Genomic DNA, 25882 nt, shown 5'->3' on the forward strand with positions numbered 1-25882 from the left:
GGACAGACAGAGCGGGCGCGGGGCCGGAGGGACGGGGACTGCTGGGGGGGGGGGCGGGCGGGGGGGGGGGGACGAGGTGGGGGGGTTGTCAGGGCTGGGAGGGGCCTAGAACAGGGGGTGTCAGAGCTGGGAGGGGCCTAGAACAGGGGGTGTCAGAGCTAGGAGGGACCTAGAACTTGGACTATCAGAGACTTTCCAACATAGAAGTCAGCCCTCATTTCATAAGCATCAGTTAAGTGCTTGCTCTATCCCAGTCATGGTGTTAAAGATGGGGAACCCAGGATGTGGGGATCCCAGGACAGGCTGGAGCAGCCAGCCCTCAGGGAGCTCACACTCGGACCCAGGCCAAATCTGCACACGTGGTGTCAGCACCAGGAATAAGCAGAGCAGCCTTGGGGGCATCGGCCCTTCCCCCCAGGAGCTTGCCCCCTCCTCCTCCCTGCTTCCAGGCTCAGCTCCCATCTCACTTTCACTGTTTGAGGCTCCCGGGCTCATTAGTTCAGGTGCATCTTGGGCCCATTGTTTGTGAGGTCTCCTCTCCTGGACTGGCAGCCCCTCTTTATATGCTCGGGGCTTAGCCCGGGACCTGGGACACCGGGAGCGCTTGGTAAATGCTTTAGACTGATTCCATGACCGACCAGAGCTTGGAGGAGGGAGCTTAGAAATCACCGAGGAGGAGCCTAGGTGGCGCAGTGAATAGAGCACCGGCCCTCCCGCCTCTGACGCTTAACACTTACTGGCTGTGTGACCTTGGGCAAGTCACTGAACCCCAATTGCCCTGCCTTCCCCTAGCAAAAAAGAAATCACTGATGGATTATTGTCTGAGAGGAAAGCCCACTTGCCTAAGGGAACAAGGCAGTGAGCAAGGTGGGGCAAGAAGGTGGCCCCCTTGTTGCCCCCCCCCACTACTCTGGGTGCCAGGGCCCTGACCCACGGTTCTGAGGGGCTTTAGCACGCACAAGCAGGGCGGAGCTCATGGAGAGAGCCCCAAATCGGGGCCCCAACACTATCCTACATCCAGCAAGACCTTGGGCAAACTCACTTCTCCTTTCTGGCTTCAGTTTCCTCATCTGGAAAGTGGGGATAGTGACCTTCCTTCTCAGGGTCATTTTGTAAGACTTGCAGCATTTTACACCAACCAGTGGTTGTTTTTGTGTCTTAGCTGTGTGGCTCCTGCCCTCTCTGGGCTTCAGTTGGAGCAGATGCCCTCGAGTGCCACCCTGGCTGGTCAGTGGTATTTACAGATCTGAGACTTCTGGCATCAATCTCGAGCTCCTGCCAGCCTGTCACTGGCATCACTCAGGGGACAAAAGCTTCTTAGGATGCAAAGCTGGGTCATAGGCACCAGCCCTGCACCCTGGCCTGTCAGCCTCTGCTTTTGCTCCTCTCCCAGGCTAAAGCTCTGCTTCGCTCCTTTCTCCAGCTCCCACCCTTGGCCCCCTTACATTATCTGCTCCTCCCATCTCCCCGCTTTGTGCTGCCATTCCCCTTTGTTTCCCATCTGAGACCCTGGCCACCTCTCCTTGGCCCGATAGAAGCCAGAGCTGGGGATGGGGAGAAAGGGACCTTGCCGGGGACTGCCTTTTCCTGGGCTGCTGTCCAAAACTTCAGTCCCTGGACAGGTATGAACTTTGTGCTGGGAACTGGGGGGGAGGGGGGCGATGACTGTCCAAGTGATAACCGTTGTCATAGCCGGCCTTTCTATCGAGCCTCGTGGTGTGCAAAGCTCTTTATGTGATCCTCACAACAACCCTGGGAAGTAGGTGCTCTTAGGATCCCTGTTTTGTAGATGAGGGAAACTAAGGCAGACAGTGGTTCAGTGACTTACCCAGAATCAATCAGCTAGTAAATGGGAAGGGAAAGAGTTTTCTCTTGGTATTCTAGGCTGTAGCTGAAGGCCCAGACTGCTCATTTTTCTCAATTCTCGAGTCTTTTGGCCAAAGCCCCCCAAGTGACCCCATCTGGCGGCCTTTGCGGTTTCTGTTTGTTACACAGCTCTCTATCAGGGTGGTCTCACTCTTTCCTGTGCTTCTGTTTTGACTCTTTCTGCACAGGGAGCATTCTGACTGACTGGACAGGGTGGGATCCTTTGGGGGAGATGCCCCACTGCTGCCTCATTCTGCCCATCCACCATTCTTGAATGCCTGCTGTGTGCTCTGTCCCAGGCTCGTACCATCAGGATGCTGGCAGAAATTCACTGCCCAGACAATGCTGGCCTCTGTTAGTAGGTTATTTGCAGACTGAGAGAACAAGGGCATTGAGGAAACAGCTCTTGTCTAGTCCATTTTCGGCTCGCAGACTTCCAGGAGGAAACCTGCAGGGAGGCCCAAAACTTTGTGGGACATCTGAAAAAGAAGCTTGCGTGTGATGGGTCCGTTCTGGCCCAAGGCCCCCAAAGCATATTTCAGCTCTAGGGCTGCCTGTCTCTTTGCCCAGGCCACAGGACAAAGTGGGCAGGTCTCAGGCAGGCTCATTCCCCTTGAGGGGGCCTTAGGGATGGGGTCCTAGTGTGTTAGGCAGGAGAGGCAGGTGTAGAGAGGACACGGTGGGGTTTGGTAGCTGAGTCCTAGAAAGAATTATTGTGCCCTTCTGGGCAATCTTCTCTGTTCATCACCCAGGGTATAAGGAGAGATCAAATCAAAAGGTGGCTTGACAACTTACAAGGTGTTTTCTTCAGTTTACCCAGTGCAAATGGTGTAGCATCCCCATTTCTCCGATGGAGAAATTGAGGCCCAGGGGTCCCACAGAAAGTGCTTATATACTAGGTCCAAAGGTCAGGGCATGTGACCAGAGTCTGGAGAGATTTGAGCCTGGAGCAGCCACTCTCCCTCCTCCTCCCTGCCCCTCCCTCATGCTTTACCACACCCTTTACCTACCTTGTAATTCCCACGGAACCAGAATGGACTAGGTGGATCCTGCTCCTGGCATATGGTGACCTTGGTAACTGGTGATCCTTCCATGGCCTCTTTGTATAGGTGGGCATGGGCCAGGAAACCTGGGCAAGAAGCTGCTGTTGCCATGTTGGACCCCGAAGGAGCCTTTGGGGGCAGGATGTAAACCCCAGGGTTTCTGGCTGGGCCTGCTTACTTGGATCCGGTCCTTGGGGGGTGCTGAGTCACTCCAGTCAGAGCAGGGGTGTGCCCAACCTCCGCAGATGGAAGCAGATGAAAGCAGATGAAGGATAGTGGGTGACCCAGACTTGGAATCAGAGATCTGAATTCATGCCATTTCTTCTGACTGTGCCTCATTTTCCTCATATGTCAAATGGGCCCAATACTTAACACAACCTTACTTTACAGGATTGCTGTGAGGAGATCACTTTTGTGAGCTGCTGTTGCTTATCATTGTTAACACACCCACCAGAGCTCTCTCCTGATGCCTCCGGTGGGGCGGTATTGGCCTGGGGCTCTTGAAGTCTCTGCCAGTGAAGTACCCACACTGGCAGCGTTGGCCTTTGAGTGTGGGCCCCTGTGGTGACTGACTGTTTTCTGGGTTTGGAGAAGCCATCTAGGGGGGCTGGGAGGGGATAGACTTTTGGGTCTCTAGCAGGTTTTAAAGGCAACGTACTAAGTGAGAAAGGGGTCATGATCAGCATGGTAGGAGCGCCCATCACTTTCATGAAATTACAGGTCCATTAGATAGTATTATAAAAGATAAGACTGTCTGTCTAGTCGGGGCCTGTGGAGCAGATTTAAGTCAACAAGCATTTATTAATCCAAAGAGTGCTCTGAGAGTTGAGGACAAAAAACCCAGCTCATCCTGGCGCTGAAAAGGCCAGCATTCTAATGGGAGGGTATGTGAAAATAACAAGATACACACAAGACAGATACAGAGTAAATGGAAGGCAGTCCCAGGAGCAAGGCCTGGGGAGCTGGCAGCAGCTTTCTTCAGAAAGCCAAGGGCTGGAGGTGAGGGGGCTGGAGAGAGCACAGCCAGTACAAAGGCACAGAGGTGGGAGATGGGGAGTGTGTTGTGTTTGAGGAGCTGCAGGCATCACTGAGTTTGTGGAGGGGAGAAAGGTACAAGAAGATTCGGAAAGGGTCGGGTTGTGGAAGGCTTTAAAGGACAAATGGAGGTATTTCTGTTTGATCCTGGAAGTCAGAGGGAGCCACTGTGGTTCATTGGCCAGGGGCCGTGTCATGGTCAGTCCCATGTTTTAGAAAGATCACCTTGGCAAATGAAATGTGAATAATGGTAAGGGTTTGCAAAGGGTTTTCTCCTAACAACAAGTTGGGAGGCAGGTGCTGTTTTATCCCCACTTTACAGATGAGGAAACTGAGGCACAGAAGGTTAGGTGACTTGGCTCAGGGAGGCCCAGACTGGAGCTCAGATCTTGCTGACTCTGGGGCCAGGCTCTGTCTAGCGTGCCTCCAAGGAGCCTCAGCTCTTACCAAGCTGTTGAAACTGCCTGGATGGGAGCTGCTGAGGGTCGCAGCTAGGGGAGCAGTTGATATGACTGGAGAGATGTCTGGAAGCCCAGATTTGGTGATGGATTAGATACTGGGAGAGGAAGAGAGGAGGACGCAGAGCGGGATGGTGGGAATAAGGGGCACGCATTTAGATGACTGAGCCCCTCAGGAGAGAGCCTGGACGATGGACAGTGCAGATCCAGAATCATCTGCAGAGTGATGAGAGCTGGGAGGTCACCACATGGGAGAACATTGGATGAGGAGAAGGGAAGGCCCAGGCCTGAGCCTGTGCTTAGCAGATGCCACCAAGGCAACGCCATACAAATGAACCCTAGAATAACCCGAGACAAAAAGTGCCATGGCCTGGAGGAGGGAGCGCTGGGATGATGCCACTCTGAGGGGCCTTCCACAAGGACATTTATGCGTTGAATTGGATTAGAATCGCTTTCAATTTCTTTCATCTTTGGCTCTGTGTAAACTAGAAGGCTGTCTAGGGCGCCTCTAAGGGTCAGAATCTCTGTTCTGTGGCTGACTGACACAGCCAAGAGAGGCATCTTCATACCTCTCTGTGGTTGAGCTGAGAGACCTGGGAGGAGGACGTGCTGATGATGGAGGCCCAGGGGCTTCAGGGACCTCTCAGAACCCTGGCCAGCCAGTGTGCGAGTGAATAATGGGGAGCTCTGAAGCTGCATACCTGATTCAGCAGGGACTGAGCACCTGCCATGCCCAATGAAGCCATGCCTTGCTGTCAGCCATGGACGAGTTAGGGCTCGTCTGGATGAAGCCAGTGAAGAGCTGGGAGGGCATCCTCGTCATGGGGCTAAGGTGGACCAAGGATTTAGCGTGTGTGCGGGCCTGTGTGAAGACTAGCTCAGAGGAGAAAGAAGCCGGGGGGCTTGATGGCTTTGGACACGGGATGAGGGGCCCATGGTAGACTGGAGCGGGAGCTGAGATGACTGCAGGGGTGCTTGCAGAGCTGGCCTCTCTAGAGCCTCCCAGCAGGATCATCGGGTGGCGTTAGCAGCCCCATTTTATAACAAAGGTTCAGGCTAAGTTAAGTCATGGTGGTGGGATCTCTTCTTATCCCAAATCCAGACTCCTGGTATTTGTGGTGGTTTGTGGACCTGTTTCCGTCGTGTCCAACTCTCCAGGACCCCATGTGGGGTTTTCTTGGTTAAGATGCTGGAGGGGTTTGTCATTTCCTTCTCCAGCTCACTTCACAGATGAGGAAACTGAGGCAGGCAGGGTGAAGTGGCCTGCCCAGAGTGTCTGAGGTCAGATTTGAGCTCAGGGCCTCTCGACTCCAGGCCCAGTGCTCTCTGTTTACTGTACCACCAAGCTGCCATCATACCACATTCTATCTGCTGTTTCTCATGGGAAGGGGAGACCACTCTGGACACTGTTGCAGTAGGCAGTGTGAGCTGATGACGTCCAGGACTCAAGGTGAGGGCAGAGGAAATGGAAGGAAAGGGGTAGATGGGGGAGCAGATTTAAAGGAAAACCAGAGTATTTGGATATTGGACATTGTGGCGGTAGGTGAGGCAGGGTCTGAGCTTGGCCAAGGGGGATGTGGTGGGACCCCTGATGGCAAGGGGAGAAGAGAAGAGCCGCTTTGGGGGCAAGGGATGAGGGCCCTGGCATACCACTTGTAGAGTCTGCAGTGACTTCCCGTGGGCAGCTGGAAATATGGGACTGGACAGAATGGATTTGAGTCTTCCATGTGAAGCGTGAGACAAGATCATTCAGCCCAGGAAAGGGCATCCAGGAGCCTGTTTGTGAGCCATTGATCCAGCTGCCTGCATTTCTAGTAATGGTTGTAAGTCAGAAGTGAAATAAATGGTGATTTCACCTCCTGGCATAAGGTAACTTAGCCCAAGGGGCTGATAAATAGACTGTCCGAAGCCTTCTGGCGTCTTCAAGTTCTTCCTGTCTAGGAGGTTGGGGAGCGGTAACTGGATTTCTTGGGCTGCTGCAGAGAGAGGCTTCTTTCCTTCAGTCTTCCATGCGGCCATTCTCCAAAGCCCCCTGCTCATGAGGGAGGGGAGCCAGGTGTTTTTACTGAGGTGAAGGCCATAAGGATTGGCAGTAACCCATGCTCTACAAGGCTTTGTGAAGCTGCCTGAAAGATGCGGAGGGGATTCTGACTTGGGGGTGGCTTCCCTGCCTCCCACCTGCCCTGCCTGCCCGATGCTGCATGAACTGGTAGGTATCTGAAGATCCTTTGGGTGGATCTGGTTAGCACCCTTTTGTCTCTTCAACCTCGGACTGGTTTTTGTGGATCAGTGCTGCCTTTGGAACTAGGTGACCCAACTTCCTGGTGTGGCCTGTGAGTGAACCACCTGTGAGAGCCTTTCATGCCTGGCCTGTCTGGCAGGGGGTGGGGAGGAGAGGACTTTGTCCTGGAAACACTCCAAGGAGGGTTCGTTTTGGTAGTTGGGCCCCGTCAGCATTTTTACTGAAAGCCTATGGAAATCCTGGCGCTCTCAGTCGCCCTGCCCCTATTCCAGACAGTAAATTAGCATCAGATGTGGGAAAAGCCCCCAAGTTTCTTGAGCTAAGAGCCTGTTGGGTTTGCAGTCTATCTCCGAAGGAGTAATGAATGTAGAGGAAATGCTGATTTGATTTTTGTGACCATCATAGATAAGGCATTTTAGATGAAAGTTTTATTAAAGGGGTGCTGGGCGTACAAAAACAAGGAAGCAAGATCTCTGTCTCTGCTCGTAACTGGGAAATGCCACACATAAAAGGGAACTAGATGAGGGGGAGGGTTAAAGCAGGGGCTCTTGTGCTGAGGAGAGGAGGGCTGGTGTCCAGCTTCCTTGTGGGGAGGAGGCTGGGCCCCAGCCCGATTAGGATCAAGCCCATTCATCCACTGGCTGGGAAATCAAGGGGAGCCTACCTGGAAAAGAGGACTGGCGAGAAAGAGGGAGGCTTAGCAAGGTTTCCAAGGCAACCCAGCTCTTTGTGACATCATCAGGAGGCGATCGGAGCTGGGAAATCTAAAAGAGATTCTACAATTCTTGCTCCCATGGGATTTCAGGTTAAAAATGTTCCATTAGCCAGCGGCCGTTGGCAGATGAAAGCTGGAGCTGCTGCTGCCTGTCCCAGAGAGCCTTCAAGCCTTGGTTCCTGGGGGCTGGGGATCCCTGCCTGCTCACTGACCATGCTGACATTGATGGAGCCCTTTGCTGTTCAGTGTTGCAGTCGAGTCCTGCTCTCCGTGACCCCATTGGCAAAGATACTGGAGTGGTTTGCCATTTCTTTCTCCAGCTTACTTTATACAGGAGGAAATGGAGGCAGCCAGGGTTAATGACTTGCCCAGGGTCACGGAGCTAGGAAGTGTCTGAGGCTGCACTTGAGTGAAGGAAAATGAGTCTTCCTGCCTCCAGGCCCAGCACTCTATGCACTAGGCTAGCTGACTGGCCAGCGCGCTTTACTTGGGCATATTATCTCCTTTGAATCCCAGAACAGCCTGGTGGGAGAGATGGCATAGATATGACTTATTCCCACTTTGTGGGTCAGAAAATGAGGCCTTGTGTGTGGTCTGTGTAGGTCAGGGTGCTCTTCCAGGTACAACTCTCCATTCTCTGGAGGTGTTTCTCACCCCCTCTCCTAAAGCAGCCCTGATCCAAGCTCTGTGCTTGGGCGTCCCGACGCTTCAGCTCCTCTGGGCTTCCCTCAGTGCTGATGCCAGTCTGCCTGTGCTTTCTCTTCCTGTGTCTTCTTCCTCATTCCCTTCTAGAACCCCCGTGCTGGAGGCCTTCCCTAGGGCCTTTCATATTCCGGCAGTCTCAGTGTGCCCTTGTGTTGTCTGTCCATGGAGCTTTGCTCTTTTCAGATCATGCCTGAGACCTTTTTCACTGTGTCTTGCACAGAGGTCACCCACATTAAGCCCCCCCTTACATGATGGTAGGAGTCATGCCCCAGGTGATAGTGCATCCTCCCAGGGGCCTTCACACTGATGTGAGCTCCTCAGGCTTTTCCTAGGACATGGGGTGAGTGTAGGCCCCACCCTCACTCTACAAATACCTCTCTCAGAGTCTGGTCTGTGACCAGACTGAGTCACTGATAGAGGAATACTGGTTTAGTGTGCCATCTATTAGAAAACAGACGTTTATTTTATTCTTGTTTTGTGAGACTTTGTCCTTGGCCTTGGAGAGGGCCAAGAAAGTGGGAGGTCCCTAATGTCTTCAGGACTACATGGCCCTTTAGTGGCATGTCCAGCCAGGGCCTACTGAGCCCGATGGAGGAAGAACTGGGGGTGGGGAAAAGTTGCCCGTTCTGAAGACAGATTTAAGAGCTGACTTGGCAGACTTCCACAAATCTGGTTCATCTGTGACTATTTTCAGCTTTAGATTTTGTCTGCCAGGTGCCTCACACCTCATCTTCCTTGCCTTACTTGCTCTGGAATTAAGAGAGATGGCATCAGCCTTCCCCTAAATGGGACTTGTACTGATAATCAGCCCTTGTATCTCCTGGGAGATCAGTCCAGCTGGGTGCATTTCAGCTGAGATGGGAAGGAGTTGGCTGATTGTTCTAGATAGCAAGAGTTCCTGAGGAGCCAATCTCTCACTCCCCACAGGAGAACTCTTAATGGCCCAAAGAGTGCCAATCTGCGTACCATCCCCTTTGGTTCAGCTGTGTTATCTGGAGGCTTTGTGAACCCGTCAGTCGTCTGAGAACCCCTCCAGTCCTAATGCTTCATCTCACCTGTCCTTCAGCTCTCCCTCATCCCCTTCAAAATGCTCACACACACGTCTCATCCCCCCGGTTTGGCTTGTCTAAGAAGGCAGAGGCCCCATCTGTGCAATGCTGGAGTTGGACTGGGTGGTCCTGGAGGCCCCTTCACCTCCTGGATGGATGATTCAGCTGCCTGTGGGCTGCCTCCATTTCCGTGGTGACTGGTTTCTGTGACCCCCTTGTTACCCACAGTGTGGCATGTCCTTTTGGCTCCCACGGAGACACCTTGGTTTAAAGTCTGTATTATTCGATGGAGCTACCTCCAAGTACTTAGCACGGGGCCTGGTGCATAGCAGAGGTGTAAACAGTGCTTAGTGCTAGACTGCTAAGATACTGTAATGATAAGGGGCTTGTGTGGCTGATGCAGTGACTGGGAAAGCCAAGGCTTGGTCTTGTAGACATAGTGATTTATTAATATATGGCAATTGCCCAACAAACCGGGGCCAGATTCCTCCTCAGCTTAGGCCTGGAAACCCCCACCTCCTTGGGCAGGGGGAGACACACTTTTTAAATTAAATTATACTAATGAATTAAAAGTAAACAATACAACATTAGGTAATCTTAATTTCTAATTGGAGGAAAGATCAGGGACTAAATTTACCATTCAGAGGGGAAGAGTGAACAGGTGTAATTCTGGGACTTCAGAAAAAGAGCAGAAAAAGACACATTCCCCTCTCCCCAGGTGTCTGTGGAGAATTAAAGGAACATGGGAACAGTAAATAGCTGATTGACCCATATGGGACCAGTTTCAGATAGACCTCTGGGTTGCTTGAGATGTATAATTGTGAGAAAACTCCGTGCATCCATCAGTCTTTGGATCCGATGGGGTATGACATTAACATGACTGAGGTCCTTTATAAGGGTCTTGAAGCAGCTGGGAGAGGTGGTCCAGCTTCCTAGCCACACAGGGCTAGGTTCAATTCCCACAACTGAATAAAGTTTACTCACAAGACAGAAATTGAACCAGACCTATCATTGAATAGAAAGGGAACTGAGCTAGCTCCAGAATTGAGTCACAAGATAGAGACAGTGTGGTTCACTGAGTTGCCACAATTAACCACTTGCTGTCCTAATCCCCCCAATGTTGCTCCTTTTGGTTTCTGGGGGAGTGGGCAGCTCACTCCCCTCATGGCTCTTATCTATAAGCCAAAATCTGTAAGATTTTTCATATATTTGTCATCAAACGGACCTAAATCAGGTTTCAGATTGAAGGACTGAGAGAGGTCTCACAGTGGACTGAAGCAGCTGGAGAATGTGGATTTCACACGGGCCCTCTCCAGTGGCTTGCTTTGTGATCTTGGGCAGCTGAATCCCCCTAATCCTCACCTGCCAGTTTGTGACATGGAGAAAACCAGACTCACCCCCCAACCCCATCTTCAACGCTGCTGTGGTGTCAGCATGAAGGGGTGCCCACAGGAGCTCAGGACTTCTTCAAGGAAGAGGTTGTAGGCTGGCTGAGCTAAATGGTGCCTGAGCATCCTTGCTATGGCCTGTGCTGAGCAGCACAAGGAGGCAGAATGAATCACAGGAAGAACCAGCTTATTAAGGATGTGTGTGGACTGGGGCTGGGCTTTGCTTCTGAGGATCTCCGAATGCTTTGGGAATGCCCGCCCCATCTTGGCCACACCCTGTGAATACACTAGCACACATTAGTGTCCAGACCATTTGGATGCTGTCCCCTCCCCTCCCCTCTCCTCTTCTCTCCCTCTTGCCCCCTTTTCTCTCTCTTTCTCCCTCCCTCTTTCTCCTCTCCTCCTCTCTGTCTCCCTCTTCCTCTCCTCTCTTCTCTTTCTTCCTCCCTTCCCTCTCACCCCTCCCTCTCTCTCTTTCTCTTTCCTCACCTTTCTTTCTCTCCTGTTTGTGTCATTGTGTCTCTGTCTCTGTTTCTGTCTCTCCTTCTTTCCATGTCTTTGTCTCTTTCCGTCTGTCTCTCCCTGTCTCTTGCTGTTTCTGTCTCTGTGTCTCTGACTGTCTCTGTCTCTTTCTCTCTGTCTGTCTGTCTCTCTGCCTCACCACCATGACCCCAGTTAAATCACTTTCCCTTGCACTGCTATAGAGAACTTTCTGAAATCCTCAGCTGCAGAGAAAGACCTGCTTTGGTAGAGTTTCCTGATTGTCAGTGATAACACGGCCCAGTGCCCAGCCTTGTCCCCAGCCCTGTCCCCATCCCTTGATTCTTATTAGCCTCAGTTTCCCCATCTATAAAGTGGAGCTAATCCCTGGAGGAAGGCTGTATGCAGACCACCAAGGGCTGTGTAGATGTCTGCTGCCCAGAATTCAGTCATCCCTGCATACTCTTTCCTCACACAGAACCAGTGTGTAGATCCATGGGAGAATTTACAAAGAGCTTTGCTCTTGGAGGAAAGGAACATTAAGGTCAGGTAAGGGAATGTGATCCCTGTTTTGTAGCCAGTGAAAATGGAGAATCAGCCAAAGCAATGAGTGCAAAAAGTAGAGTATTGGGAGCCTCCTTGACCCTTGGAAGTGGACAAGGTCTGAATCTGCAGGCGCTGGAGGGGAAGGGCTTTTAAACTAGCCCAAGGGGAAGATAGGGATCAGGAGAAAGGGCTCCGGCCCAGCACTGACCTCTGGCAGGCCCCTCCCTTCTCGGTCTGTGGCCTCTACACCTGTTGCCATATGTTTAGGTGATAAAGAGGGAGAGCCCCACGAGGACAAAGGGCAGGGCAGCCTTGAGCATTGCCAAGGCCTCGCTGCCAGCCCTCTTGGCTCATGTCCTCAGGTAGCACAGCTTTTCCCTGGACAGTTTTTCGAGTAATGATAGCTAACCTCTCGAAAGTGCCCTGAGGCTTCCAAAGCCCTCTCCACATGTTATTTCACTTGGTCCTTACAACAGCCTTAGCTACTGTTCTTCCTCTTCTACAGATGAGGAAACTGAGGCTGAAGAGAGCTCCCACTTAATTCAGTGCCTGGTGATTGAAGTCACTCTGCTGAGCCTTGGCCTGTAGGGAAAGTAAAGCTCTTTCTGTTTTCATTCTCCGACATCCTCCATTGTTTCAGACACAGAAGGGTCATTTTTTGGAGCCTGAAGTGGGTTTCAGTGAAGGCGTCTATCTTCCTTCTGGATTTGCTGCCACTGCCAATTTTCTTTCCCAGCTGGAAAAGATGGTTATCAGCACAAGAGCTAAGAGTGCCTCCATCCTCTTTCTCTTTTCAGCCAATGGCCTGAAGAAAGGCAGACAGATTCCTGACCAGTGGCTGAAGGCCATTGCTCTCTCAGCCTTGGAAAGGTTCCCAGAACCCACCTGGTTCAACCCACAGTGAGCTTCTCTGGAGTCGCCCTAACAAGTGGCCATCTCCTAAGCTTAGCCTTCCATTCTGGGATGCTGCATTGTTAGCCAGATTTCAGGTGTCCTAGAACAAGCAAGGCAGGAGAGCCCTGAATTTGGGTCCTGGCCATGTGACCACAGGCAAGTCACCCAACTGCCCTGAGCCCCAGTTAGCAACAGCCCATTCAGTGGAGAAGAGGAGCATGTGTGGGTGTAATAAACCTGTGATTGCATCTTAGCTCCTGGGGTCATTATAAGCATCAAATGAGATGACATATGTCCAGTGCTTTGAAAATCTTAACCTGCTGGAAAATGTCGGTCGTCCTCACCCTCATCATGGAATATCTGAGCTAGGAGCAGCCATTTAAAGTGTTGAGGCCCAGAGCAGCAGTCCCCTTCTTGCTGTACCTGATGAGTTGTCTTCCAGCTTCACTAAAAAAACTTTCCATGAGGAGGTGCCCACCGTCACCCCCACCATCACTGTCACTGCTGCTGCCACAGGGGCAGGCATCTTCCCTGTCCCCATGGCAGCCCTGCACAGACTTGCGGACAGCTTGCTTGCTATCATCCTCTCAGCTTGCAAGGACCCCTCCTCTAAATGGCTGTCCTGATGCAGTGTTCCCTGCCTTCCTGCCCCTTCCCCCTCCTCATCCTGAGAGATTTCTTCCCTGGTCATTTCTCCCTCTCGTCATTTCCTCCCGGGACCTCCAGCCAGCCGTGTGTTCACCTTCAGACCTGACCCTATGAACTTCCTTCTCTGCCCTGGGCTCTGTTCATCTACTAGGGAGAGTGTATTGGGGAGCCACAGCAGTCACTGGAGAGCAATGCCGGCAGTGGTTCTTTTTAAAAATACATTTGTATTGATGTCTTTCTACAGCTCCTAACTTTTCCTTCCTCCCCGCCCCCCACCCCCAGCCATCCCACATAGCAAAGAACATTTGCAGCAAATATTAAGCTCCTGCTTTGTGCCAGAAACTGGACCAGAAGGTGAGTGTACAAGTACAACAAAGACAATCTCCCTTCTCAAGGAGCTTTCATTCTGATAGTGGAGACATTCTATGCTTATAATCTGTACCAGGTACTCATTTCATCTAGCTGGGGAGGGAGGGCACTGGCTCCATGCTGGGGTTGGGGGGGGAGGGGTATGGCGTCTTAAAGGACAAGAGAGGGAGGAAGGGAGTGTGTGCCAGGCATGGGGGATGGTCAGCACAAAGGTGTGGAGCTGGGGGAACGAGGGACAGAGGGCAAGTCAGCTTGGCTTCATTGCAGGGACCCATTCAGTGGGAGCCAAACAGAAGAGTTGATAGTTTGTACTAATAGTTGGGTAGGAGAGTCACATGGTCAGATCTGTATTTAAGGAAGTATGATGTGATTAGGAATGCAGTTTCCTTCATACTTTGGCTAGTGGGTGAATTCTTGATTTGTGCATAGAAAATGGGATTATTCAAACAGCTGAGTAGATTTCCCATTGCCCTTAGCCCCGGGGGAGAAAGTGACCAGCATCCTGAATCTGGAAGGATCTAGACAGCAGAGAGGAAGCTTATTGTTCCGCGCTGAGGAAGAAACTAAGGGCCTGGATTCCCAAGTAGGCCTCTCTTCCATGTTCTGCTGCCCGCTCACTGCTTGACCTGCCCGCGGCCAACCTGCCCGTGGCCATTCCTTCCTCTCATGGTCTTCCACGATGGCTGCTCCAAATATTTCACTGGCCAGATGGGGAATGTCCCGGCTCCCCGTTCCCTTCTGTGTTGCGTCTCAGTCCTGACCCGGCCCCAATCTGCCTTTCCTTTTCAGCCCTACCACCCCCTGGTCCCCTTTAGTGGTCCTTTGGGCTGCCCCTCCTTCCCCCCTCTCTTAGTAGACCTCATTTCTTTCAAGATGTAGTGAGCATTGCCTTCTCTGTAGCCCAGCCATGGTGGCTTATTCTCCTGCTGCCCACCCATGTAGCTGCAGTTTGCACATTGCAATGCTTTCTGGTAGAATTGTGAGGCCATAGCTCAGTATTAACCCATTCCTGGTGGTGTCGAGAGCCCTGCTGGCAGGTCACAGCTGGGGAGCTGAGTGCCAGCCCTTCTGCCCCTTCAGCTTGTAAGGCAGCAGATATTGAGGGATGGGTTATCAGGAAGCGGGTTCATTGTTTTCCTTGGCCTGTGTTTCCTGGGAGACCTGCTGGGCCCCAAGACAATTGGCAGGGCTTTGTTCCTCTGCCTCCTGGGGAGGTTGTTTTAGTCTGGGCTGCATTTGTCTTCACCTCCCCAGTCTTCCTTAGTGTCTCCTCTGAAGCCACCAATACATCAGCATGATTCACCTACCAGGCAGAGTTCTGCTTCCCATCCCTCTGGCTAGGATTATTAGGTCACAGCACCTCAGGCTTGGCTTTCAAAGACTGATGGCCCTTCCTTCCTTTTTCTTGTTCTCCCTGGCTATCCTTAGTGGCTTTGTAACCTCAGGGTCACATTAAGATTTCATATTCCTCAAAGCAAGGTGACCAGAGAGTGATGTATCTGGCCAGCCATCTTTCCACAGCTCATACTCTTATCTGGGGCATTGGGACCTTTCTTCATTGCCCCAGGGTCATACCTGGGCCCAGTTCTCTCACATATAGCACAGCTAAAAATTCAGATTTGATAGCAGGCTTGTTTCTGTGGCCATCAGTGAGACCCACAGTTAGGAAGAATACCTGGGGGAAGCCTGAGGTGTTTGTAGCTAAATATAACAGGACAGCTTGCCTGAGGCTCAGGACTGAGGCTGGGAAATGCCTCTGGGGGGGATGGGCAAGACAGAAATAGAACCTGCTTGGCCAAGGTCACGGGTGTGAGGGCACTGCAGAGATCTGGGACGTGTGGGAACCATTTCTCCTGCTGTTGCTTGGCCCCCCACCCCCTTTTCTTCCACAGGGATCCCCGTCACCTGTATATGAAGAGAATGGGAGACTTGGTTTTTCTGTTGGCTGGGTGAGATGCCTTGTGTAATGAGAGCACAGGGTTTGGATGCTGGCTTTCCTTTATATTATTAGTGTGATCCTGGACAAATTACTGCCCCACCCACTCTGTATACCTCAGTTTCCCTTTCTGTAAAATTCACCCCTTGTGTGTGCCTGGCAAAGCCCCCGGGGCTGAAATGAGAAGGCTGGACTAGAGATCAGAGTTTCCTGGCAGAACCAGACCGGCCAGGGCCATGAGAAATGCCCAGCAGACAGGACTGACGGGGCTCCCATGTCCTGCCATGGATGCACTCGTCACAAGTGCTCACACTTACCCTCAGCCCTCTCTCCTCTTCTTCTGCAGCTGTTCCCCGAGGAAGATGGAAGAATTGAGGGACCGGACGGTGGAGGAACTGGAGAAGCTGCAGGGTGACCCAGAGGAGATCGAGCGTCTGGTCATGGAGTCGCCCGAGGTAAAACATGTCACATCTGGGTTGGCTCCCCCTGGGAGAGAGGTGCTGTGGTTATCTCTGGCTTACAGATAGGGAAACCAAGGCAGGCTGAGGTGAGGTGAATCCGAACTTGGGACTTCCCCAAGTGAAGGTGACTGGAACAACAGCAGCAGTGGCAGTAAGCACATCTGTAAGGCTCACACAGCACTTGACAGCTGTCATCACCCTGTGCCCTCCCTTCGTATCTTGGGAAGACAGTGTGAGAGGGGCCTGGAAAAGGCCGCTGAGTGATTGGGGTCTTCCTCATGCTCTCCCCCCAGCTGACCCCTGGCACGGGGCAGCCCGCCCCTGCCACTTTAGGGGGTGTGGATGTGCATTTGGATGGGGCAGATTCTAGTCACTCTGTGTCTAGACCTGCCTGGGGCCTGTGGGCTGCCAGACCTTCTCAGGCCCAACAGTATCTGGGCCTTCCCTGGTCTTGAGGTTTCTCTAGGGAGCTCTGGAGACCTGGTAGTGAGCAAGAAGTCCTGGAACCCCTAGTGAGACCCCCAAGCTTCTTGTGTTTGGCGTTGGAGGAGGGGTAGCCTTTCTGCTTGGCCCAGGAGGCACAGCCAATTGAGGCTTGATGTCTGGAACAACTTGCTCCCTACCAGTGTGCCTGGGGGGCGGGGTGCTGATGATGATTTCTGTCTTGCCTTGAGCTGCTCAGAGTCCTTTACAGGCAGGATCCTGTTTGATGCTGCAGGAAGGTTTTTCATGTGTTACCATCTCTATCTTAGAGACAAGGAAGCTGAGGCCCAGAGGAGTTATGTGGCCGGCTTATGCCCATGGTCACAGAATAGGCATGTGTCTGAGGGGGATTGAGCCCAGGTCTTACGGACTCAGTGCACTGTCCTGGGTTGCCTCCCACCACACTAAGATATAACAGTGAACCCTCCTGAGTTGCAGGATGCGATGCCACTGAGATGCCGTGGCCCTGGGTAAAGCCATGGGCACAGTGAGGTCAGATGCGGTACCACAGAGACACCGTGACCCTGGGTAAAGCCACGGGTGCAGTGAGGCCACATGAGTAGGCACAGCCTGTGGGTGAACTTCAGTTGTTTGTCCTTCATTCTTGAAGAGGACCAGGGAGGTAATGCCATGACATGCAAGTGAATTGGGTTTAAGTGAGGCAGGGCCACCCAGAGTCACAAGCCTCACTTTCTTCTCTGGAGCCATCTGGGTCCAGTGGCCAGATATCCATCATTATGACTGGAGGTGGCCCAGGATGCAGTGGGGGACCTTGGCCTTTTCATGCTGAGGTCTTTAACAGGTCTCAGTTTAATTGAGGCTAGGTAAAAAAAACAAACAAACCATGACATCTCGGAATCCAAGCTGTTGCTTATAACCTAGGGAAGAGAAACTTGGCATTATTGCTGATGACCCTATGTACTCCTAGGACCAAAAATGACCAGGAAGACATTGGGCATCATTCAGAGGGATGTTTGCAAGTGGGCAGGCAGTGGGTATGTTCTCCTCTTTGAGACCTCGCTACATCCACAGTTGGGATCTGGGGCAAAGCCCTGGCCCCCTTGTCCCCAGAAGATCCTAAGAATAAGAAGTGAAATGAGGAAGAGGATGGGGGCCCTGCCTAGCCCCTGCTGGTGTTATCTCCAGGCCTGTAAGAAGGACTGGCCCCGGACAAGGAGGGCTGTGTGAGCTAGGACCTGGAGTTTATCAGTCATGGACCAATCCCAGGGGCTACAATCTTAGGAGAGGAGAGTGGAGGGCATGGGAGGAGAGGGAGCTCAGGCTTCCTGTGGGAGCCTGGAAGAAAGCAAGGTCTTCCAGGAAACCCAGTGAAATGGGCGCACAGTCTGGGTGCAGGGATTGCTTGCAAGCCATGGGTGTGTGAAGGGAAGTGATAGGAAGTCAGTCTGGAAAGGGGCAGGAGCCAGAGTGCGAAGGCCAGGGCTTTGTTTTATGTCCTGGAGTCTGTAGGGAACTGTTGGAGATTGAGTAGGAGAGAAGCCCAGCTGTAGAAAGACGTGTTTGTTGCATTACATGGAGGAAGGTTTGGAGAGAGGAGATGAGGGGAGCAAAGGAAAAGTCAGATGCCGTGCCTGTGCTTGTGGCCTTGTGGACATGAAGTGAGCAGGGAGAGAGTCTTTGGTTACTGGGTGACAAGGCAGAATTGGCAAAGACCCACAGTAAGTTTGGTGCGTGGCTTAGAAGGCAGCCATCTTCAGAATCAGATGTGGCTGCCCCACAGGGACCACTGTAGCTTGGACTCTGGGGTCTTGTGTGGGCCCTAGGGTGGGTGTGGATATGTGGAAGGTCCTTTCCAGCTTTAACTGAAAAATCCTTAGCAGGCTTAAGTTGGCTATAAATAAACCCCATAGGAGTCCGCAACATGCTGTGGCTGCCAGGTCACAGGTGGCCTTCATGGATGGGGGGCCCCTCAAGCAAAGAAGGGGAGGGTCTCCAGGAGGCACCACTTATACATGGAACACATCCTGACGGGGGGCAGCAGGGATGGAAGTGGGCTAGAATGGGAGACCAGGTCCGAGTTGGTCAAAGAACTGACCCTGTGTGGTCTGGGGCTGGACCACTCGTGAATCTGTTGTTCACTAGCATCCAAGAGTGGCCATGACCTCAGGCCTCAAGGGTCATGTCAGAGCAGGGAAGCCCTTCCAGCCTGGAAAGGCTTAAGGGGGGCTTGTTGCCAGCTTGGCCATGGCAGCTCTGAAGGCCTTTTCCCAGGTAACAGAGAGGCCACAGGACGCCTACCATGTTGCTGGGATTGTGGATGTTTGTGGGAGATCTGTGCCAGGGAAACTACGAGACTCCCTCCATTTGGCAGATGAGGGACCTGAGGCTCATGTGGGTTAAGTGACTTGGTCAGGGTCATAGAGATAGTGACTTTTCTGACTCAATGTCCTTTACATTCTACCTTCTCTCCTTGGAGAGCCTTGCAGCCATCAGAGCTCAGAGGTTGGGGGCTTGGGTGGAGGAAGCCTGGGGGGGTAGACAGGGTGGGGCAGAGCTATACAGACCCAGGGGCCTATAAAGCAAAGGCTGCCTATATTTTGTTTCCAGTGGATTCCTCTCTCTAAGGAGGTTTCCTCAAGGCTGATGCTTTAAAAATAAAAAAAGTTTTTCTTATGTCCTGTGGGCATTTCTGGGGCTGCCTAGTGGGAGGGAAGCAGACTTCAGAGACCCAGGCCCACTGGAAGGACATTTCAGGCTTGCAGACTTCAACTCTGAACCACGGGAGTAGCTTCCTGGGGTCTTCCAGGCCTGATCAGCAGGAGCAGCCCTGCGTCCACCCCTCAGGGCTGTGGTAATAGACTGCCCTGTGGCCAGTGGCTACTGCCTCTCCTACTCTGACATTTTCTGCTTATGGGTCCTCAGGGTGAAAATATGAGCGGATTCTCCAAAGGTCCAGCTCTGCTCATTGCTGAGAGGCCCAGAATGGCACTGAGGCAGTGGAAGGAAGCCCTTCTCACCCTGGAAGTTCATGTCAAAGTCCATGAGCCTGTGATCTTGGACTGCTCATCCTGTGCTGCTTGGTGTGCAGGCAGAAGGCCATGCTCGGTGGGCCTGGGTCTAAGCCAAGGCCACTGGCCATGCGTGGCCTCTCCTTTCAGTGGGGAAGGCAGTGCAGCCTAGAGTGGCCCTTCTCAAACTGGGTCGAGATCCCATCTTGAAAGTCTCGGCAGCAGTAAGAGATTTTTGAATGTGCAGCAGCCAAAAGTAATGAAAATCCAAACATGTGAGTCTGAGGTGTTTCTGGCAGCGCTCCCCCATTGCATCTGCAGCCTTGGTTCTGACTGCCAAGCCTGGGCACTTTGCACTGAGCATGCCCTCAGGCCACGCACCACCAAGGAAGCCCTGGCCCCGGAGGACAGTAGTGCTGGGTCCAGAGCCAAGGGAATTGGCTTCAAATCCTTCCTCTGACACTTAGGAGATGCATGACCCTGGGCAAGTCATTTTACCCCAACCGCCTCTGTTTCCTCAGCTGTGTCAGTGCTGGCCTCACCCTGCCTCCTTGCCATGTACCCACCTTCAGGAGCTTGGGAGATGGGAGCCCCCTATTACTAGAGTCCCTTTCTTCCTAGGTCCAGGACCTGCAGCTGGAGCGGGAGATGGCTCTCGCCACCAACCGAAGCTTGGCCGAGCAAAACCTTGTGTTCCAGGAGCCCCTGGAAATCAGCCGCTCAAACCTCTTAGACAAGTACCAGGAGCTCCAGAGGCTGGTGGAGAAATGCCAGGAACAGAAGGCCAGGCTGGGTGAGTGGCCAGGGAGCCCCAGGCCCTGGCTGCCCCCAGAGGCCATGGTGGGACCAGGGGGGGCGAGTGGGTCCTCGTGAGAGTCAGAGGGAACGGATGCAGGGAGCTTCTGTTAGGTGCTTTCTGTGCTTGACCCTAGAATACACATGGAAACATCCGATAGGGCCTGCCTGCCCTCAGGGAGCTCCCATTCTAACGATGAGCCATGTGAGGGAGGTTTCGGCCACAGGCCAGGCAGAAAGGCCCCAGAGGCAGGCGGTCAGGCCACTGCACAAATCCTGTCTGTGTCTGAAGTTGTGACAAGCATCTCCACAGGAGGACGGTGGGAGGCCCTGGCCTGGAAGCCTTGCCATCCAAACGCTCCTGGGCTCAGGCTCCTGGCCTGTCCTCCAGGTCTTGAGAGGTGGCAGGGATCTGACCCTCCTTGTGGCTCTCCCACCATAGCTCAGTGAGTGGCACTTGCTGGGGGGGATGACTGGGCCAAGGCCCCCCCACATGATGGATGGTGATTGATTGCCACGGGGGCTGGGCTGGAAGCAGGACCTGGGGGGAGGGGGGCTCCCGGGCCCTCGTGACTTGCCAGTTGGTGGCAGTTGGTCCACAGTTGTGCTGGGGGGGATGAGGAAGGTAGGTCATTTGTCCCCTCAGTGAGGGCAGTGGGGATGGACCAGAAGCAGCTCTGCTGGTTTGGGAGGCTCTGGGGCTCAGGATCCTGGGCTGTCTCCATCAGGGAGGGTCTGAGGGGAGAGAGATGGTCAAGGTGCTGGTGCTGGGGGGCCTCCCCAAGGGTCCCTTATGGCTTCATCGAGGCTGGCCAGCCTGCCTGCCTGGGGACAGGCAGCTTAGGACATTGGAGGGAGGGGTTGTCATCCTCACTGCCCCAGCTCCTGCTGAGAAATCCATGGATGAATGAGACAGGACTGAGTGCTTACCATGTACAGGGCACTGGGGAGCTCCAAGAGAAAAGCCAAGAGAGCACTGCCTCCAAGAAGCTCCCGTCCTAATGGGGGAGGCCCCAGGCAGAGGAATTTTGATGCATTTAAGAAAATGCATTGATGGCTGCTTTGGGCCTTAACATCTTGGAGGCCTGGGCTGGAAGCAGGACTAGGGCCTGAGGGTCACTCTCTTCCCAGGAACGGTGGGACTCTGGGTCCTGGGCTGTCTCCTCCATGGTTCAAGGGAACGTGGTGGTGGTTTGACTCACCTGGCCCGGAGTCAGGAAGACTTGAGTTTAAATGTGGCCCCAGAGACTTACATGCTGTGTGACTGGCCTCACCTCTGGCTGCTGCGGTTTTCTCATCTGTGAAATGGGGATAATGCCAACAGCTCCATCCCAGGGTTGTGAGGACAAAATGAATGATCTTTGTGATGTGCGTAGCACGGTGCTTGGCAAGGCCGTAGCAACGTCAGCCATTCTTGTGAAGAAGCTGCTTTGCTCGGCCAGAGTGCCTGTTCCGTTGGTGGCAGCTGGTTAGTGTCTGGGGCTGGCAGCCCTTTTGCCATAGGGTTTGCTTGGCTGGATGGTGGTTGTTGGGACTCGGTTGGAAGTAGGGCTGGTGTCAGGGAGTGCTCCTGGCCTTTGGGGTTCAGCTGGCTGGTTGTAGTTGGTGGCAGTGGCATGCACTGGCAGGGTGCCCTTCTCCACAGGGGGTTGTCGGACTTTATGGTGGAAGCAGGACTAGTGGCCTGGGGCCAGCCCCTGCTCCTCCCTGGGTGCTCAGGGCCTCTGCTGGCAGGGTGATGGCATGTTTGCCTCTGGCGTGGTGGTGACCTCTCTGGGTCTCAGTTCTTCATCTGTAGAGTGGGCATGGTGTGGGATGTTGTGAAGCTCCCCTGAGGCAGACAGTGGGCAGTTATTGAGTGCCTGCTCTGTTCCAGGCCCCAGGCTCTCCGGGGGATGGGAGGGGCTGATGTGGGCGCAGGAGAGAAGGCGCATCCTGGCGGTGTCTGCCTCGGTCTAGAGCTCCACCTGGGAGTGTGAGCCCACCAAGGGCAGGCTTCTCTTCTGTCTCTGTCCCTGAGGCTTAGCCCGTGCTCCATCCATCGCGAGGGCTGCGTGAAGGCTTCATTCATCCAAGTAAATAGATGTCATCAGCAGGATGGCTGTTTCTCCTCTTTCTCCAGAGAAATTCTCCTCAGTGTTGCAGCCAGGAACCTTGCTGGACCTTCTGCAGGTCGAAGGCATGAAGATTGAAGAGGAGTCGGAGGTAAGGGAGGGCCTCTGCCTGGCAGGAAGGAGCTGGCCACTCCCACTGCTGCCCTCTGGGGCATCACCAGGGACTTGTGCCTCTGGCCCGGGGTGGGGACTCAGGGGATGACCTTAAGCCCCCGGCCACCTCCTTCCTCCTTAGACTGACGTTGGCAAGGCAGTTGCCGAGGCAGTGACCTTCGGAGGACGGTCCCCCAACTCTGGCTGGAGGTGTGCAGGGTTTGGAAGGGGGGAAGCCCCCGTCACTGGGCCCTCTAGGCTGGGACTTGGCTGCCATGGTGACCGGGACTGTTTACCTTCCAGGCCATGGCTGAGAAGTTCCTGGAGGGGGAGGTGCCCTTGGATACGTTTCTTGAGAGCTTTGCCTCCATGAGAATGTTGTCCCATTTGCGCCGAGTTCGAGTGGAGAAGCTACAGGAGCTGGTGCGGAAGACCAGGGCTCCCAAAGAGCCAGCCAGGCCCATGCTCCCCCCTCAGCAGCCCGTTATCGAGACCACCACAGCTGTGGCTGATGCCCCGCCTGCTCTCCCTGCTCCTCCCGCCCCACCCTCGGCAGGCCCCGCCTATCCACTCCCTTACAATCCTGCCCCTAACTTACCTGTTGGCCCCACAGCCCAAGGCTCTCTCCAGCCATCCCCTTTCCCTGTCACCTCCCAACCCTCTTTCCCTTACCGTGTGCCTTCTGGCCCTGGCTATGCATCAGCCCAGTCTGGAGGGGCTGCCACGGGTCGCCCCTGGTCCCCACAGTCATCTCCTGCACCAGGGTATCCCATGGCCCGAGGCCCGCCTCCCAATCCAGGTTACCCTCAACAGTCTTATTTCCCAGCAGGAGGAAGACCACCCTACCCAACTCAGGCCCCTCCCTACCCAACCCAGGCCCCGATGCCTAATTTTCCAAGGCAGCCCAGACCCTCAGGTCCTCACCAACCCCCGTACCCAACAGGCCCCCCTCTTCCCTATGGGTTTTCCACACCCCAGGGACCTGTCTGGCCTGGGTATTAGACACAGTCCTCACACGTTGCCTCCCCTCGCTCCCACCTGTGCCACAGACATCGGTCCTATCCTTGCTGCTGCTTAAGGTTGGGGTTAAAGAGCTGGTGGCCCTGCAGGCACTTGATAAGCCAGGGATAGTGTGGCTATGATGGCATGCAGGGTGTTTTCAGAACCAAGGCCTGGTTTATCTGTCAAGAGATAAAGTCACCCCTCCAAGCCTGTAATCTACAGTGACCCATGGCATGAAGGCCCACTGTACGGATGGCCTTCTGGTCTACCAGCCAGCCAAGTGCTAGCCAAGTAAGAGGGGCAGATATAGAAGCTGTTTGTGCACACACAGACAATGAAATCACAACACAATGAGTTCTGAGTGACATGACCTTCCCTCTTCTCCCCCGCCCCCTGAGCTGTGGTTCTCTGTTAACACCCTCCCGGGAGGACTGACTGCTGCAGACATGTTTATATTGGCCAAGAGATGGGAAGTAGCGATCCTAAGATAATGTGTCTATCAGAGCTGGCTATCTCTTCTCTAGGAGCATGTCCTGGGCTTCCCCACAGGCTTAGCTCATATGCAGGGCACTGTGTAATATTTTCCCAAATCCTTTACTTAGGTAACCTGATAAAACACTACGGCAGAAGCCAGATAAGCTTGCACCATTGTGGGGAAGGCCGAGTGTCTGGGCAGTGGGGCCCACACCTCTTAAAACCTAGAACGAGGGGTTGGGAGAAGTTGGGGCAGGCACTGGGACCTCTGGCAGAGGCTGGGGTGGGGAAGAAGCCAGCTGCAGCAGAAATTGGGGGGCAGCCACCCTCCTTCCCAGGGCAGTGCTGAGGCCCCCCTCTGCCCTTCAGTGCCTTTGGTCTTGGCAGCCTCTTTTCCCCTTCATGCCCTTTCCTTCTCCCTGTTTCTCTTAGCAAAACTGTTCTCTTGGAGAGAAGTTCTGAAAGTCACCAAGTGGTGCTTTCCAAACACTACTGTGTCTTGTTTATCTCTGCATCTTCCATTAGTCCTTAGGACTTGTGCCCAAGAACAGGCCTCGCCCTTGCTCGTTTAGACTGTGGGTGCCTGATACCTGTTAGAGTGGGGTGGTAAGAGCAGACCCAGAAGGGTCTGATGGATGGAGCATTCACTTGGTTCTTTCTGAAGTCGGTTTGGTCACTCACTCAGCCCCTGGACTTGCTTCTCATCTGAAAGCTGAATGTACCTTGGGCTGTCCAAGCCTGCATTGCTAAACATTTGGCAGAACTTGATGAGGGGGCTGTGTCAGTTTTGATTTCTGGTGCCCCAAATGAAGGGTTGGTAATGCCAGATTTAAGTTTTCTCAATATGTTGCCAAATTATGCTTGCTTTCTCATAAATTATTTATAAAGAGAAATTACTAATGGGCTCTGTTGGTTTGAATGCTTCTGAATGAGATGGATGATGTCTGTCATCCATGATTCATCACTACAATAAAACCAGATGCAGTCCGTGCAGTGTCCTGGTTATGGTGGGTGTGGAGAGTGAAGACCCTGCTTGGAAGGCGCAATCGATCTTGGGTAGCCCTGCTCGATGGAAGCACTTCTTTCATCTCTGTCAATAAAGCCCCGTCCATGTCCATCCATCTCCTGCCTCAGAGCTTTGGCCAGGTCTCTGGGGCCTCATTGGTGCAGCACTCACTTCCCTTCATCGCCCAGACTTGGTCTTCCTGTCTTTGCCATTAGCATTTCCCTTCCAACCTCTGCTGAGCTGGGCTGCACTTTTTCGCTGTCTGGAGCTCTCCCAGCCCTGCCTGGGTTCATCTCACCATTTTGTAAGAATTGGGCCCCGGACAAACCCACAAGCAACTCCGCTTGGGACGTAGTCAGTCCTCTATAGAATTGCTGACCGTGGAGAATTCTGGCTCTGCTGCCAGCTGGGGTGGCACAAGCATGTGGACCGCCTCTGCCACCCTCACACCCACAAAACACCAGTTGGCATTCAGACCTGGGAATCAGAGCTGGCAGAGTGTTAGGTGGGGTGTGGGGGCGGGGAGGGTGAGGTGTATGTGAGATTGTGGCCAATGGGTTGCTGACATATGCTTCTCCCCCTTGCTCTGGGGCCTCTGCCCCTGTCAGGTGACCCCCAAGTTCTCTGAGTGGGAGTCAGGAGAAAGGCAGCTTGGGGAGTTTGGAGGTCAAAAGGAGCAAAGGCTATGTGAGCCTTGGCAGATCCCTTCCCCATTTCTGAGCCTCAGTTTTCTCATCTGTGAATGGGGATGGCAACAGCATCTCCCTCGCAGGGTTTTTGTGAGGATCAGATGAAAGGTCAAAGGATACAGAACTGTAAGGGACCCCAAATGTCATCTGGCCACCCCTCTCCCATTTCAAAGAGAGAAGGCCTTGGGCTTGCAGTCAGAAGCTGGATCGGAACTCAACTCCCAGTCAGTGCCGATTCCAGGATGTCACTGGCCCAGTGACGAGTGGGCAGCCGGTGATGGTCTGGGAGCTAATGGAAGGGATAAACTTATTTCTCAGGGCCATCTAGATATGGGGATCCAAGAGCCCTGAGCCAGTTGTAAATGAGGGAGGATAGTGAGCCGCTGACCTAGAGGTCAGAGGAAAGTTAGAGAGGCTAAGCA

The 25882-nt window shown here is 53.5% G+C and overlaps 2 protein-coding genes across 3 annotated transcripts in view; both read left to right on the plus strand.

The window, feature by feature from the left end:
- VPS37C (VPS37C subunit of ESCRT-I) overlaps positions 1-24752 on the plus strand; it is a 25825-nt gene extending 1073 nt beyond the window's left edge. Inside the window, exons 1-5 of one of the 2 annotated variants that reach the window (XM_069108552.1) lie at positions 1338-1622; positions 15721-15829; positions 19909-20080; positions 22205-22287; positions 22593-24752. In XM_069108552.1, coding sequence (XP_068964653.1) covers positions 15737-15829; positions 19909-20080; positions 22205-22287; positions 22593-23291 — 1047 coding nt within the window. In that variant the 5' untranslated portion in view covers positions 1338-1622; positions 15721-15736 and the 3' untranslated portion in view covers positions 23292-24752. Of the gene's footprint in view, positions 1-1337; positions 1623-15720; positions 15830-19908; positions 20081-22204; positions 22288-22592 lie in introns of those variants that run through there. The other variant, XM_069108551.1, reaches the window with a different exon arrangement.
- The window catches only part of PRPF19 (pre-mRNA processing factor 19), a 353360-nt gene that overhangs the window by 87925 nt on the left and 239553 nt on the right, over positions 1-25882 (plus strand). The gene's annotated exons all lie outside the window — the stretch shown is intronic.

This window comes from Petaurus breviceps, unplaced genomic scaffold (genome assembly GCF_028583685.1).
Source record: "Petaurus breviceps papuanus isolate PSGF00001 unplaced genomic scaffold, PetGlider_PUasm1.0 90397, whole genome shotgun sequence".
NCBI lineage: Eukaryota > Metazoa > Chordata > Mammalia > Diprotodontia > Petauridae > Petaurus > Petaurus breviceps.